At 35.1% G+C, this 17,294-nt stretch overlaps 2 protein-coding genes across 2 annotated transcripts; both read left to right on the top strand.

Annotated features, from left to right (window-relative positions):
* Positions 1-211: 211 nt before the first annotated feature.
* On the top strand, positions 212-3,676 carry LOC108341036 (accelerated cell death 11). The gene is made up of 4 exons (XM_017578641.2): positions 212-558; positions 685-857; positions 2,471-2,616; positions 3,356-3,676. Exons 1-4 carry the CDS (start codon positions 364-366, stop codon positions 3,460-3,462), a joined length of 621 nt encoding a protein of 206 aa, XP_017434130.1. The 5' UTR covers positions 212-363; the 3' UTR covers positions 3,463-3,676.
* Positions 3,677-4,958: 1,282 nt separating this feature from the next.
* LOC108342979 (30-kDa cleavage and polyadenylation specificity factor 30) lies at positions 4,959-16,025 on the top strand. Its single transcript, XM_017580940.2, has 7 exons — positions 4,959-5,536; positions 5,927-6,313; positions 9,434-9,596; positions 10,718-10,828; positions 13,393-13,461; positions 14,163-14,249; positions 14,862-16,025. Exons 1-7 carry the CDS (start codon positions 5,151-5,153, stop codon positions 15,747-15,749), a joined length of 2,091 nt encoding a protein of 696 aa, XP_017436429.1. The 5' UTR covers positions 4,959-5,150; the 3' UTR covers positions 15,750-16,025.
* The last annotated feature ends 1,269 nt before the right edge of the window (positions 16,026-17,294 follow it).

The following is a 17,294-nucleotide window of genomic DNA, read 5'->3' as shown; positions in this document are numbered from 1 at the left end:
ATTTAAATTAAACAAAAGATTTCTGATATAAGTTGATTTTTGGTTTGGTGCATTTATTCTGTGACCTAAATAGAGCTTAGGCCAAGATCTTGTAACTAATTTTACAACATTTATATAGATATAAAAGGTGTTGGATATTTTTCCAACATTTATATATATAAAAATATTAATGGTATGTTTTAATTTGAAAAATACAATTTTTAAAAGCATAAACACTAAAACCAGATTCCATGTAAAGTTGGAAAGTTGTCGCTAGAACAAGCCGAAGAAGCAAAGAAGCAAAGGTAGGAATTGATCAGAGCATAGCAGAGCAGAGCAGAGCAGAACAGAGGAAGAGTGCGAAGAGAAGGATCATCATTGTGAATGGCAGAGGGGAGCGGTGACAGAACTCTGCCGAGAATCGCAGAGGCATTCAAGGACCTCGCAAGCGTCGTCACCGATTCGCTGAACGCGGAGGTGAAGGTTGCTCCCTTCTCCCATGCCTGCTCTCTCGTTTCCCCTCTCTTTGGTTGCTTGGGTGTTGCCTTCAAGTTCGCCGAGATGGATTACGTTGCCAAGGTATTCGATTCCCTCACTCGGGATCCTTCAATTAAACCATTTTATTATTTATTTTTTACTTGATGCTGTTTGTTATGGCAGTTTCTGGTTTGGATTGTGGTTGATTGTTTGATGTGGTGATGGTAGGTTCATGATCTGGCAGAGGCGTCGAAGTCTATTCAGAGCTTACAGTCTCTGATTGATCTGGATGTCCGAGGTGGCACTGTCAGGAAGGGAGGTAGCCACACGCGGAATCTGTTGAGAGTGAAGCGCGGACTTGACATGGTTAGAGTACTCTTTGAGCAGATTCTAGTTACCGAGTATGTGCTTTACTCACTTGTTTACTAATTGCTTAATTTCTTCTATTTGAACTGTGCGACATTGTGTTTTAAACAATTTTATTGAGACACCAAACAGCATGGTTGGAAATTGTCACCGTTGATGTTATCGAAAATTGTGGTTGCAATTTTGGTTGCGACTTTGTAGCTGAGACCTCCGAAACCTTGGATGTTTCAATCGCAATTTCTGCTGTGATGTGGTGCCGAGACCTCCAAAACCTTGATGTTACCATAACAATTGCTGCTGTGGACTGTTTTTATAACCTTGCCAGAAAGTGGAAATGGAGTGCAGTGAAAAAGAAGGGATGGATTCTGCTTTTTATCCATGGGAAGGAGGAGAGTGGCGATTGAGATATTCCACCTTTGCTTTGTATGGATGAAGCTGTGAGGAATAAGAGTTCTCATTTTAAGACACTAAGGAGTGAGGTTTTGAATTGTGGTTGTGGTGTAGTCGCGATGCTTGATATTGGAAATTTTTTCTGATAAATAGACTATAACTGCTGTTGCAATAAGGTCAAAGAGACCTCAAAACCTTGTTGTTGCAACTGTGATTGTGGTTGCGGGCTGCTATCTCAAACCTAGCCAAAGGAGTGTAAATATAGTGCAATGAAAATAAAGGAATAACTTCCATTACTCATCCACGAGATTTGGAAAAGGGATGATTGATGTCTTTGTATGAGTGAAACAATAGGAATAAATAATTCCACGTTGCTATGTTGCTATCCGTTGAATAATTTTAAGACAACTAGGTTTCAGTTGTGGTCGTAGCTTGGTCACATCCTAGTTTTTGCCGAAACGGGATTGCAGTTGTAATATGGTCAAGGAGACACAAAAACCTTGATTCTTGACCGTTTCTAAAACCTTGCCAAAGAGTAGAAATAGAGTGCAATGAAACTGAAAGTTAAGCTACTTTCATCCATTAGAAAAAAAGGAGAGTAATGATTGAGGTTTTTCCCTTTTGCTTTGTAGACTGAAGGCATGAGGAATAAAAATTCCATATTTACCACTTATTTTCAATTGTCGATTTAGTTTGTGTTTTTGAACAGTTGAATAAGGGAGAAAGGTAGGTGGCCTGCCTAGCTGTGTGTCCAGTCTTCAACTTTGTCACACCTGATCTTATTGGCTTGGTTGGTGGTGCCGAGCATATGTGCTTTTCCTTTAAAAGAATCTAGTTAAGTGTTGAACTATATGTTCATTTGTGGTTCTTCTTCATACCTTGTCCTTTCCTATGTTCATTCCATAAAAAATACGAGCAATCAGTTAAAGCTGGTAACTGATTTAATTCTCTTACCTGCTGTGTTTCCTTTGTAACTAACCACTAGTGACCGGTAAGCACACTCTAGTACTCCCATCAGCAACCAACTGGTTCAGGTTCAGTCTCCAGATCAGTTTCATGAAACAGAAAAATAAGAATTGATTAAATTAAGAATATTTTCCATTCTTTTTGCTTATCTCCACATCCTTGTTGTGCGGAGGTGGGTTTCATTATTGATAAATATTAGCAAAAGTTTGCTTCCTACGTTAAGTCAGCAAATACATCTGTGTAAGAAAATTTGATAGTAAATGAGCTGAGTTACTGCATGTCTTTTTGGCAGGGGTAATTCCCTTAAGGATCCAGCTTCCAAAGCTTATGATCAGGTGTTTGCACCCCACCATGGTTGGGCAATCAGGAAGGCTGTTGCTGCTGGAATGTATGTCCTTCCTACAAAAGAACAACTTTTGAAGAAGCTCAATGAAGATGGTAAGTAGAGGATTTGGCTTGCTGGCCTTTTTATTGGAATTTAAACCCTGAATTTTTATTTTTTTTGAAGTGTAGTTGTTTTTAGAACTTGAGCAGGGGAGGCAGGCAGTATGAGATATCATTTTTGTGAAATCTATGCATGACGAATCAGGAATGGTTAATCATTTTACCCTGCCTATCCTAAGTTAGCGGTTTCATCTCTTGTTTAACCTTAAAGTTTCTGGTGGTCTACCAGCCACATTTAATGATATATATTTTCCTCTTTAAGGTCCAGTGTTGCTTTGTAGCCACAAGTCTATGAATGAGTTTAGATTTCAGTTCTGGAGCATTCAAACCAACTTTCAGTTTTTATTGAATACTGTGCCAACATGTTTGGTATTTTTCAGATCTAGTTAGAGGAAAAGTTTCACCACAACCTCATGTTGTATAAAAACTGCAATGAATTGGTTAACTCAAATGAATTTTCTAACTGAAATCCAAACATATACTATGTCCTTAACCGTTTGTAGAAATATAAAAGATTAAAACGTACATGATTTGTTTCATCATATCGTTTCTTGTGGTTATTCTTTTTACCGTTCTTTCTCAAAGGTAAATCAAACCAGTGTACAAGAATAGGAAAAGGGGAGGTCATCGTCAGATAGTACATTATTCGAACTCGTCTAGTTAGTAATTTGAAGTTGACGTGATTATGATGTTCACTTTTCTTTTGTATTTTTTGTTGGAATCTTTGCTTCAGAAGCGTCAGCAAAAGTTCACATGCAAAGTTATGTCACTGCATCAGCACCTCTAATCCAATACATCGACAAACTCTTTGTTTCCAGCGACTTGGGAATAGATTGGTGAATCTTGGATTGTATTTGAGATTGTACAATATGATTTACTGTTAATTATATGGCATAATTCTTGTATTTATGATTACTGAGTATTCATTTGTTATAGAATTTGTTTATATTGCAATAGATATTACAGGCTATTGAGATGGTACCTGATATTGTCTCTGAAAGGTAACGGTGGCTTAAGAGTAAGCTTTTCCTTCAGCTTTGGAGGATTACTTTGTGAATTTTATCATTCCACTTATTTTTTCTTTTGGCGCAGTCTTTGAATCTTTTAATGTTTTTAATTTACTTCAGTTTATTTAGTGTATTATAGTATCAGATTTAAATACCAAGTGTTTATATTGTGCCCAAACCTATATAGTTCCTGAAACATCATGTAAGACAATTTCGGGCTACTGTAACAATTTGGTGCATTCTATGTGAGAATTGATAATGCCATTTTCCTTAATTAACGTAAAATAGAAATGCTAATGTTATTTTGTCAAAAAAATGGAGTCGTTCCGGATCGGGCCTCCTGATGTATGTAGACTATGTTTTTGTTTTATTTTTGAGGTGTTCAAATTTAGTTTAGAGAGTAAATTCAAATTGGATTGTCTTTAAAATATGTCAGTATACTAAAGTTGTATAGAAACTCAGTTTTATAGAGACAAAACTTTATTTGTTTTTGTAAACAGAGTTTTGTATCTTAAATTTAAACCAAGCTTTACTTTGCTAATCTTATTAATACCACGCCTAAAGATACTAAAGCTCAGTTTATCCATTCTCAAGTTTAACAACTTATAATTTTATAATTTATACTTTTACAATTTTGAGATTATCATATGATTATTATTTCGGTTAATTTTAATACACCTAATATAGTGTTTATTTTATAACTAATAATTAGCCTCGGAAAAACAAGTTAGAATAATTGATATGTAATTATGTTAGATTACACTCATTTGAGTGTATTCTTTATTATCCACAGAAATTCTACTATGTTCTTTTTAAATATTTTTACAAATAATTAAAATTAAGTTTAAATAGAATTTTGGTTCTTCTGTTTTTTTTGTTCTGAAATTTCGATTATTTATCTTAAGATAGAGATATTAACTATTTTAGAAAATATGCAATTTTGGTAAAACATTTAATTGCTAATATGTTTTATATGTTTTTTTATTCTTGAATATCTAACATATTTATGTTTTATTTATTTTATTTTCTTGAATTGAATCTAGATCAAACATATTTATTAAAATATTATAAAATCTATTTAATTAATTATAAAGGTAGGAAATAACAAATTAAAAATTAAATAAGATTTTTGAAATTAAGTTATCAAAATGTTTTTATTTTAAAACGAGTGATAAAATAAAGTATCGATTCGGCAAAGAATATAATTTATAAACTATATTTAAGAACTTGAATTTTTTTCTACTGTTTTAAAGGAGTTCGTTGAATAAATTAAAATCATAATTTTAGTAATTAAACATAAAACGAAAGAAAAAAGATGGTACCCAAGAAAAACCTAAAAACAAAAGAAGCAAAAACCCAATTGAGCCTTCCAAAATCAAGAACAACAAAGCTGAGTTTTTTGGTTTCAGCCTCTACTGTTTCTTCCACCACAGTGACCTACTCTTCCTTCGTCTCGAATGCATCATATTCACACGCCCCTTTCAAATCCCTAATCCGCTTCAAATCCACTCTTCAATACCAATGGAGGATTCCGAGGGAGTCCTCAGCTTCGATTTCGAGGGTGGCCTCGACACCGCTCCCTCCGCCGCCGCCGCTCCCTCTGGTCCACTCGTCCAACATGACTCCTCCGCTGCCGCTTCCGCCGTTTCCAATGGAGGTCCTCCCGCCCCGGCCCCCTCCGCAGCCGACCCCGCATCCGTCAACGTTCCCGGCCGACGGAGCTTCCGGCAGACGGTATGCCGGCACTGGCTGCGCAGCCTGTGCATGAAGGGCGACGCGTGCGGGTTTCTGCACCAGTACGACAAGGCGCGGATGCCTGTTTGTCGATTCTTCAGGCTCTATGGAGAGTGTCGGGAACAGGATTGCGTGTATAAACACACGAATGAAGACATCAAGGAGTGTAACATGTAAGTGTTTGAGTATATGTATGTATTGTTCGTTCTTATTTAGGTTGTGATGACTGTTATTCAAATTTTCCGTTTTTTGTTTTTTTGAGTTTTGGTTGTGTTAATATTGTCATATTATGTGTTTGAGTTGTTTCTGGTTGGGTTGTGAGTTATGGTGTAAAGGATCTGTGCTCCCAAGTGGTTTGGTTTAAGAAAATCTTATGTACGTACTACCAAGTTGCCTGATATATAACCGGGGACGTTTCATTCGTGTTACTTACCCCACTTTCATTTTTTGTCCAAGAAATGTTTTTCCTTTTATGTTTGTTGAGTTCAATTGTTTATTACTTTAATTTCTTTGCGTAAGATAAGATTGTATATGCTTCTAATTTTAAAACTTTGCATCTGTAGGTACAAGTTGGGATTTTGTCCTAATGGGCCTGATTGCCGATATAGGCATGCAAAATCTCCTGGACCTCCACCTCCTGTTGAAGAGGTCCTTCAGAAGATCCAACATTTATATTCCTACAATTATAATTCATCTAACAAATTTTTCCAACAAAGGGGTTCCAGCTATGCCCAACAAGCTGAAAAATCCCAACTTCCTCAAGGAACAAACTCTACAAATCAAGTGGTGACTGGAAAACCATTGCCAGCAGAGTCAGGAAATGCCCAGCCACAGCAACAAGTTCAACAGTCTCAGCAGCAGGTCAGCCAGAGCCAAATGCAAAATGTTGCTAATGGCCAGCCTAATCAAGCCAGTAGATCTGCTACCCCTTTACCTCAAGGAATATCTAGGTGTGTTCAGGGTCTTGTAGTTTTCAGTCCACCTATGTAAAATATTTTGAGTATGCTTACTGTTACATAAATACTATAAGCAAGGTACATTTTTAAGTGTTTTTTTTTTTCCGTTTGGGGGATTATACCATTATTTGCATTCTGTAGCTAGTTTTTCTTAAATTTACTGCCATTTACTTGGCAGTCAACACATACATTTCACGCTGTACAATATTGGCTGGTTACACTTAATGCATATACGTTTTAGTTTATTTCTTTTATTTTCTACTTTCTTTTGCCACTATTGATTTTAAAGTGGTTAAACTTAATTGTAAACTGTACAAAGTCCTCTTTCTAGTTTTTTGTCCTTCTTGGAAATATAATAATCAAACAGGATAAGCGTCAAGTTCTTCACTATTGAATGTTAAAACTGGTCAGGGGATATTTTTTTTTATTGCCTGAAAAAACAATGATATGCAAGGTATACATGAGAGTAATTAATGCCTGTTTTAAGAAGGAGGAGAGAAAAATGGACACAGATGGAAATACAGCGAAAGAAAGGAGAAATTGTCTGGGAAAGAGGGTAATGGCAAACAAATTGGACAACTGGCAACAGGAATTGGAGAAGCGCAGGAGTAAAAATGGTGGGGAAAATCATATAGAGGATAGGCTGGAAAGTGAGGGTGGCATTGGATGATTTTGGGGTTAATGGCCTTGGACAGAATGAGGAGTGTTCTCTTGTATTCTTAATTTTTTTTACACTAGTTTTTTCTTTTGCTCTACACTCAGAAGATAAAGTACGAGGCATAACTAAATTTGTGTATTTGCTGAGAGGGCTGGAAAAGACAAATAAGTTGGGGTTAGTAGAGGAGAGGCAGAAGTGTTCCTAATTAAACTGTGCCTAGAAGCCTTTAGCCATGGCAGCAAGGTAAAATACCAGAAGGGAAAGGTTAGATAAAAGAGACTTGTTGCCAGTAATCTAATGAGTAGCCCTACAGTCAAGGGCCCAAGAACCAATAGATGGGGAATAAGAGAGACCAAAAAAGAGTTATTAGTTTGTACAACAAAATTAATGGGGAATTGAAGGCCTGACAAACCTCATATCACTAGAGGTAGTCGGTGTGAATGGTTGGTGGTGGTTGATGAGTGTTGCAATGTCCCCTTAATTGTGGAACCTTGGCTTGCCTTAATTTGCAGCCTTATGCATCCTCATTTTGATAGGTGAAAGGCTGAATGTGTCTCATATTGGTTAGAGACAAGGCTCAGTGTTCTCAAAAAATGACCATGGTGGATTTTGGTGGTGGAATTTCCTTCAGCCACCAAAACATGACAGCGGTGAATCAGGTTTTTCATGATGGCTCATAACAACTATGTTGGGCATCACAGAGTGTTAGTTTGGAGTGACCATGAAAGAATTATGGTCATAGAACTCCAAACTTGGAAAAGCTAGCAATCAAGATTTTAAGCTTGGTATCTAGCTCATTGGGAGGTGAGTGCAAGTTTTAGTTTGAGCAAGTAATAATTGTTGTTCATGATGTGAATAACTTATTAATTTATTTTGTACAAAGTAGGAAGAAATTAATTAACATATAACTTATTCATAATGCAAATTCATTCAAAAAAGAGGAATGGACTTGACCACAAAAAGGTTGCATGATTTGGTTTGCTTAAAGTATAGCCAACAACTAGCTCAAAGATACAATATTGGGGATGGCATGGACCCTATACTATGGAATGACATTGGTAAGTGCAATGAGTGGTTAGTCGGACAAGTGGATGGGATGATGATAATGTTAATGAAGATGGGGAAATGAGTAGGCTTTTTATGATGATCCCACTCTTAATTGAGCAACTATTTCTGAAGCTTCAGTTAGTCAGATAACCAAGAATTTATAGGAGAAATGCAAACAGTAAAAGAAAGCAACCACTAAGTGGTAGTATTGTTATTGGATCTTCCCTAGCTTCTAAGAAAAGTCTTGGTGAACTCCAGCCCCAAAAGGAGGGAGGGGCAAAGAGAAGATTCAATATGAGAACGAAATGCAATTTGATACCTTTGATTTTGGGTTTGAATATTTACTTAACTTTGACAAAAGCTTTTCTGAAGGAGAAGAGGAGGAGGGGTATACCCCTTTGGTATTGATGCCTATCTTAGATCCATTGTTGAGCCACCTTCATTGCCAGAGTGTAAGATGGTAGCTTAGAGTGTGGTGGGGAGTGTTGGAATGTTGGCTAGTTGCAATTACCCTAAGTTGCCTTAAATGTGATTTCTACTAGGCCATCTTAGTTGCAACATCATTGAGGGCTTCTGTAATTGGGACCTCAAGGATGGTGCTTAGTTCCATATCAATTAAAGATATAACTGAATAGAGCTTACAAAGCTTGGGCAATCCTCATTTTACAAATCAATTTTGTGGGATTGAATTACGTCCTTAGTTCAAATTCTAAGATTACTTATTTACCCTATTTTGGTCATATTACTAATGTAGAACCTCTAACACATCCCTCTTATGTTGGGAACTAGACATCGCAAGTTTAAAGTTTGATTTTTATAGATGATTCGATAGCTGGTAATTCAATAGGTCCAACAACAATTACTAGGATCACTCACATTCCTCTCATGTTGAGGTCTGAACATCCAACCCTCTTTACTTGTTTCAGCAGTGTTTAGGGTGGTTTGCTGTTTCTACTGTTGGTGTTACGTTTACAGAGAATTTTTCTGTTGTAAGGAGCTGTACTTCATTCCTTATAGTTCAATACTGTCCTGATTTGTAGTCATGACTCATTGATGGAGAGAGGCAAGTTTTTATATATATTAAATGGTTTGACATTAAATGGTCAGAGATCTCTGTTTTCTTAACTTGTTATTGTGTCGTCTCTGTTATTCAAGTAAAGTTATGGTATTCATCCTCTGCTTCTAGAGTCTAAATTAGCATTACTTGATGGATGATTTTAATAAAGCACCAATTACTGAAATGAGATTGATACATTATGGTAGTCTTTGGAAGTTAAAAGATGGAAAGTTCATGAGGGGTTCAACACCTTCAAATTGAGTATTTAATCCTATAAAGTATTGCTTTACTTGAATCAATATTTTCTCACTGGTGCGAATTGGTCTAATATACTTTCCCACCAAAACCATAGGTATTTTATTGTTAAAAGTTGCAATCGTGAAAATTTGGAGTTATCTGTACAACAAGGAGTATGGGCAACTCAAAGGAGCAATGAATCCAAACTAAATGAAGCATTTGACTCTGTGGAAAATGTGATATTGATTTTCTCAGTCAACCGTACTAGACATTTCCAGGTATGTTTTGTGTTAAGCCCACCACTTGGCTAGGTCTGTTAAACTTTATGGATTTAGGCCATGATCTATTTTCTAGCCAATTGACTGGAAATTGACATATTCAGCTTTACAGGCTTACTGTAGGCTCAATTCTTGGCTAAGAAATAACTTATCAATGTTATTAATATTTCACATTTAATATGGTGATTGAGCTTTACTATCTTTCTGGCACCCATGTTTTAAATCTTCAACACGGCCTCTTAATATAAGTACTTCCATGACACTGTTGGTGAGACTGGTACTGCATTTTAATTAATGGAAACTTCTTAAGTCGGTTGTTTAATCTCAGGTTGTTTAATTTTGCATATCATGCTCTGCTTTTGGCCTTTTTATCTCCAAAATTTTCAGTAGCATATCATGTTCTCTTCTCTATCACATGCATTGTATAAAAGATATTTTTTTTATTGGAAGACTTTTAGGAGTAGATCAAAGACTGGTTTTAGAAGCTATCACTTCTAATATTTTTAATATAAATTGCCAGTGTTTGGTTTAGCAGACAAACCAACAATAAAAATCACAGCTCTTTCTCTATTGAACAATTACCTGTTTTTGTAGTTTCTTTTGACATATAATCAACCTTGATCTTTGTCTAGCATGTTTTTCTTATTTATCTATGTATTATTTGTTTCTTGAAACCTATCGTATTGTAACAGTTCCATATCAATATCCAATTACCTGTAAAACTGTAATTTAAATACGGGAGATAAGTTAATCATAATGGATTAGTTGGATAAATTGAGAGATAATTGATACTCTTTCTTTGATTTTGTTGTGATGCTTAAATTTGCAAAGTTAAGCATGAAGAAATGAATTAACCCAACTAATTTTATATTATTGATTGCTTGTTAATTGGTCTTTTACTGATGATTTAATTCCACAAGATGAATAGTCTTACAATTATAATTTTCTAATCTGTATTATGTTTACATAGTAGATTACTTAAACCACTGTGATCATCGAATGCTTCCTGTCAGCCCTTAACAATTTTCATTTATAAAATATAAAATGAAAAAGAATCCTTTCATGGCTTTTCTGTGGCTGTGGCCAATTTCCTGAACCTGAAGTTACCTGTGTTTTGGCAGGGTTGTGCAAAGATGACATCCAGAATTGGTGGTTCTGTTGCTGGGGGTAACTGGAAATATGCTCATGGAACTGCACATTATGGGCGAAACTTCTCAGTTAAATGGTTGAAGGTATAAAAATTCTTTTAACAACTTCCATGTGTTAATTTTTTCAAGGGATAGCAATAGTCTTGGGTTAAATCACCCTAAGCATACTTAAACAGGTCCGTTGCTAAAGGGAAATTCAAATTTCAAATTGCTGTTCTGGGGAAATTTTAAAATTTATTAAGTTGTATTTTTAGTCACTATTCAGTTTATAATATTTGGGTGTTCCCTTTATCCATTATGGTGAGGAGTTGCCTGTATAATTTGGAGAGACTCGTCATTGTTGACTATTTAAAGTTAAGGGGCAATATGTAAGATTTTGTGGAGTAATAGCATCTATTTAGAATGGAATTTAAGGACTTCAATACTTGATCTTAATAATTTTATTGATGTGACATGAATGGTTTGTACAATTTGTACATTCAAGAGAATGGGATAAATAACAGAACCAATTCTTAGTTGGGTTTGAATCAACAAATTACGGAAACTAGGAAGTGTGAACATGGGAGATACTCTAGTCATTTTGACATACTAATTAAAGAGCATATGAAATGAAGTCATGTGATAAGTTGTTCCTAAATCAAGAATCTAAACATTCTAACACATAGGGCCAATAGTATCGAGTGTACTCTTATCTTTAGTGGGTAAAGTATACAATTTAGAGGACTTAGTCATTTATTCAATTATTTACGATAAAGTTCCTTCGTATAGGCTTTCATACATGTTGAAGAAATCACAAAACAAAGATGTTTGGCGAAAGAACCTAAAAATTTTATCTACTAAAAAAAAATTGGAGCTTAATGGGTATTTACCCTCACTTGGAATGGGCTTAGGAGGTCCCAACGACCTTGTCTATGGCGGGGCCGTGGTGAATGAGCTTTGCCAGAGCAAGGCGGATGGGCTACACATGTTGATACTGGTGTAGTGTGTGATGGTATGAGGCAACTTTGTTGATGACTCAACTATCAGTGTTGTGATTGCCAACGTGGGGTGCACTATTCTGGCCCACCACTAACCTCAACAATGACCTTGAACAAGGATGGTCGTAGTGGTTAACGGGGCAGCAGAAACCTGGCTCTTGGGATCTTTATACCAATTTTAATTATGTAAGGAAATAAAGAATTATTTTATTGATAACAATCAAACCAATTACATTTTCATCATTTATATTTGTAATAATCAAATTCTTTAAAATAAGAAAATAAAAATATACTAAAATAAATAGGAAGATTTTGAAGATATATTTTCCTAATCACTATGGAGATACGAATGATATTTTTATCATAATAATCCAATATTTAAAACAATAGTTTCAACCTATAGAATCAACACCTATAGAATCATGGTCATTTGGATAATTACCAATTACCAAGATAGTATATTTATTTGATGAGATGCGTATAGCATCTAGGGAAAACAAAATGGTTTGCCTTGCAATGTATCATTTCAAATTGCTCAATGACCGCCAACCAAATGTAGAGGTGATTGTTTCAATCTATTTAAGAATATATGCTATTTTCATATTAGATTTGAGTCCCCCTAATGGACAAACCTATGAAATTATATTCCTGCTAAGCACTACCGTAGTGTTCTCCACATATAAAACTTGACCCTAGAGGGAGTTATGGACTTCCAACCCGGTTTGTCTGGTTGGAAACTTGAGGATGAGGTTGAAACTAAAAGGATGTACAACTCTATCTGTCAGAGGAATTAAAATTCCACATTAACCTACCTAATAGTTTGATGGAATTGCTGAGTTAATGTCATGTAATGTCATTGTCATTACTGCCAAATAGTTAATTTATACCTGATTTATGATTTCTTAACACTGATATTCAGCATCTTCAGAGATATTTTTCTTGTTAATTGTCTTGTGCTCCCATCCACGAATTAAAAATTACATTAGTTTAGACATTGATATAAAAGTAAGTTTCTAAAGATGCTCTCGGCTATCAGAGAATTGAAGCTTCCAATTGAGAATTTGCTTCAGTTATCTGACATCTTGCACCTATTTTTTCATATTCTAACCAGCAGATGCTGCAAATTTATTATCATGTTTTCAAATTTCTCCTCTTCCATTCATCTTCCAAACATTCAAACCTTTATCAAATTGGACATACAATTTCAATTCATTCTCTGACCACAAATTGATCATCCACAACTTTGTTGTCTGTGGTTATTATTGAGCATCAATGATATCTTCCTTTAGATATTTAGTTTGAGATTTTAGGATTGCTCAGTTAAGAAATAGGGTTCAGCCTTTCACCAAAAATGAAGAAAAAGAAGTTTGGTGGTGTTATTTTTGAGGAATTCAGCTTTTGTGTTTGTTTTTCTTGGGTTGTAAAAGAAAACGGGTATGAAAAAGAAACAATTGTCCAATAACTCCTAAGACTTAAGTAGCTGTGAGCTGTCTAACTAACCAACATATATTTTTGTTTTTCATTGGTTACTGGAGTTGCCTTTGTTGATGGTTTTCTCTGAGCTTCAGCTACTGGGAGAAATTTGTGCATGAACCAGTATCGGAAATTGCATAATGATATATTATAATTTTCTGTACATTCAATCTGTCTAATTGCATTTCTTATTTGCAGTTATGTGAATTGTCTTTCCACAAAACTCGCCATTTAAGGAATCCATACAATGAGAACTTACCAGTGAAGGTATTATCTTTCTCATTTCTATGATTTAATTAGTAGCTTGATGATAGTTTTTTTCTTGCTTTACTCTTGACTTGGTATGAAACCTTTTGAGTGGTTCTTATATAATTAGGGAATAGGTCTACCAAGCATAATACATGATAGGTGTAGTCTTATGTCATCTTTGACCATTTCTTATGATATTAATTATTAACTGCTTCACATTTAACAAATGAGGGTTGATTTACTTGGCTACAGTTGCCAGTCAGCTACATCAATCAGTTTTCTAATGATTAGACTGTCTGTTTCTTGCTACACACTAGATGCATGCTGATTGTGGAAACTAAAATTGGCTATTAATCTTTAGGTTAAATCTTTATAGAGCCACAACACAGAAAGTGATATTGATATGAAACAAGACCAAGAACAGACCAATTTTGGCATGTCCTGAAATTTATGGCTGCTCAAAGCTATTTTGAACTTTTATTGAGTGTAGATGTTTCTTTTTCTATATTCTGAAAGTGGGGTATATTTTTCAATCATTGATCCATGTGTGCCCACATATTTCAGCACTAAATATTTAACGGTTGTTTTCCTTGTTCTTTGTTATGTTTATTCACCAAACTATACCACCAATTCACTTGTTGAGCTTTCACTTAACAAATTAAGCTTGTGGGGGAGTTTGTTCATGACTAGTATTAAATATTCCGTGTATGCAATTGCAGATAAGTAGAGATTGTCAAGAGCTGGAGCCCTCTATTGGAGAGCAACTGGCATCATTGCTTTATCTTGAGCCAGATGGTGAACTTATGGTATATTCTCTTATGAATCATCATTTTTTTTGTGAATAGAAACCAATAGGTAATAATGATGATATAAAAATGAGAGAAAGGCAAAATGGTCTGGATGTTACAATGAAAAACTGAGTATCTTTGGATTGGTATAATATTTGTTATACCTCGTATAAGATGGAACGTTCTTGGTAATAAGAAATTTCTAGACATGATTGGAGGTTGGTATCAAGAATCTTGTTAAACATGGTTCAAACTTAAAAGATGCTATGATAGTCACTTTTTGTCTATAAGCTGTCAACCCTAGATAGTGTGTGCACACGTGTGAAAGAGAGCGGGGTGGAGGTAATAACATAATAATAAGTGCAACTCCTCGTAGGTATCTTAGTTTGACTGTATGACCTAGTAATTCAGAAATCTATGGTGAACAACCTTTATATAAGGAAATTTAGGGAATGAACCCGTGTTCAAATTTGTTAAAACCAACTGTTCAGATTTTACAATATTTTATCATTTACAATATTTTATGACCTAGTAAGCTATTTTAGTGGATGGATGCGCAAAACATAAACTGCAGTGTTGAACTGAGGTGGTTTAAGAATTGTATTAATCTCAGCTCTTTTGTATTTGCAGGCCGTTTCAGTTGCAGCCGAGTCTAAACGGGAAGAAGAAAAAGCAAAGGGAGTGAATCCAGATAATGGAGGAGAAAATCCAGATATTGTTCCATTTGAAGACAATGAAGAAGAGGAAGAGGAAGAAAGTGATGAAGAGGAGGAGAGCTTTGGTCATGGTGTAGGGCCAGCTGGTCAAGGCAGGGGTAGGGGCAGAGGTATGATGTGGCCACCTCACATGCCCCTTGGGCGTGGAGCCCGACCCATGCCTGGAATGCAGGGCTTTAACCCTGTAATGATGGGTGATGGGTTATCCTATGGGCCAGTTGCACCTGATGGTTTTGGTATGCCAGATCTTTTTGGTGTGGGACCCCGTGCTTTTGCACCATACGGTCCCAGGTTCTCTGGTGATTTTGGAGGTCCTCCAGCAGCCATGATGTTTCGAGGACGACCTTCTCAACCAGGGATGTTTCCAGGTGGTGGTTTTGGGATGATGATGAATCCTGGACGTGGTCCCTTCATGGGGGGGATGGGGGTTGCAGGGGCAAATCCGCCAAGAGGTGGTAGGCCGGTTAATATGCCTCCAATGTTTCCACCACCTCCACCCCTACCTCAGAACACAAACCGTCTTGCCAAAAGAGATCAAAGAGCTACTGATAGAAATGATAGGTATGGTTCCGGATCAGAGCAGGGTAAGAGTCAAGACATGCTCAGTCAAAGTGGTGCACCTGATGATGACACGCAGTATCAGCAAGGATACAAAGCCAACCAGGATGATCATCCTGCTGTCAACAACTTCCGGAATGATGACAGTGAAAGTGAAGATGAAGCACCTAGGAGGTCAAGACATGGAGAGGGGAAAAAGAAAAGGCGGGGCCCAGAAGATGTCAATACAAACTATAATCATTAGCTACCTAATGCTTTCACCAAGCACTCCATATTCATGATCCACTAACCAGGGTGCCAGTTTCTAATGCTTTGTTTGATAGATTGCTTTGTTTCAGAAAATATTTGAAACTCTGTTCACTGATCATATAATTTTTACATATGGTTCATTGGATATTTAGTATCAAACGTATCAGGATCAAGATGGTACTTTAGTATGCTTGGTGAATGTACACCTACATGTATTTGTAAAGGGATCGTATCATTCGAGTTCTCAATGAAAAAGGTCGGATTTATACCATACAGTTATGGAGGACTTATTAACCAAGAATCCTGATCTTTGAATACAACTGTTCAGCTTCTATCTCGATTAATGAACACAATAATTGTCTGATTTAATCCCTTATAATTAGGAATGACATGTAATGTATAACGGGTTTGATTCAAGTTAGAGTATCACATGTAAATAAAACGTTTATTTTAATTGTGTGAATCATAAAATGTAATGAATTTAATCACTCAACGAAAAAATGTTAACGTTATTAAAATAAATGCCTAACCTGCTTTTCTAAGCTTGCTCATTGACTTAGTATATTATCTCATAGTTTATTTCATTCAAAGCATTTTTTTTTATACAAACAAAGATGCTTATATTAACAAGGACAATAATATTTTGACACGTTAGAGTACACCTATGCTTATATAACCCGCTTTAATAATAAATGATACGTACTAAAATTTTAAATTAATAAAATAAAATAAATATAATTTAAATATTATTGTTTTAAATTATTAAGTAAATGTTTTTTATTTGATGGACCGCACACATAGAACTTTGTAAGCAATTATATTGAACATGGCTTTAGGAGAGCTTTTCGTACAAACTAATTGAATATACTTTTTTGCGTTAGTTTAGTTTGGTTCCTACAAACTAAACTAAAAATATTAATTCTACTACTTAATATTACATAAAAAAAATTAAGAAGTGAAATAATTCTTAGTTTTAGCTTTAACGTGAAATTGAAATAAGGAAAAAAAATTTGAATCTAACTTTAAAAATAAGTTGAGTTGGACCCATAACCAAAACATCCTATGAATTGTGGGTTTGTTGAGTTGACTAGCCAAAATTTTAAAAATAATAAACCTAAAAATGTTATAAACAAAATTGAATGACTCACCACGTGCTGAAAAAAATATAAATCTTCTAATTAATATGAAAACAATGTTAAAATTACAAGAATATTAAACCCTCTCCTTGTACATAAAATGCCCCATTTTTAGATTATTGCTCATTACACCAAGATTATCGATTTAGTTCAATATCTTCTTTTCACTTATGGGTGTTTCATTGAATTGTGAGTATACGTACATTTTTCTTCCGGAATAAATAAAAGATAGAATAAAAAATAACTTCATTTTTTAATTATTATTAAATTAAAGAAAGTTCGTCTATTTAAAATTTTAAATATTGTTATGAAAAGATAAATGAATAGATATTTATATTTAAGAAATAATTTAATTTTTTATTTTTTAAAAAAGTAGATGATACACTCGAATATCGACCAGTATA

Source organism: Vigna angularis, chromosome 6, assembly GCF_016808095.1.
Source record: "Vigna angularis cultivar LongXiaoDou No.4 chromosome 6, ASM1680809v1, whole genome shotgun sequence".
Taxonomy (NCBI): Eukaryota; Viridiplantae; Streptophyta; class Magnoliopsida; order Fabales; family Fabaceae; genus Vigna; species Vigna angularis.
Note: the sequence above shows the minus strand (reverse complement) of the source record. Positions and strands in the feature narration are given on the sequence as shown.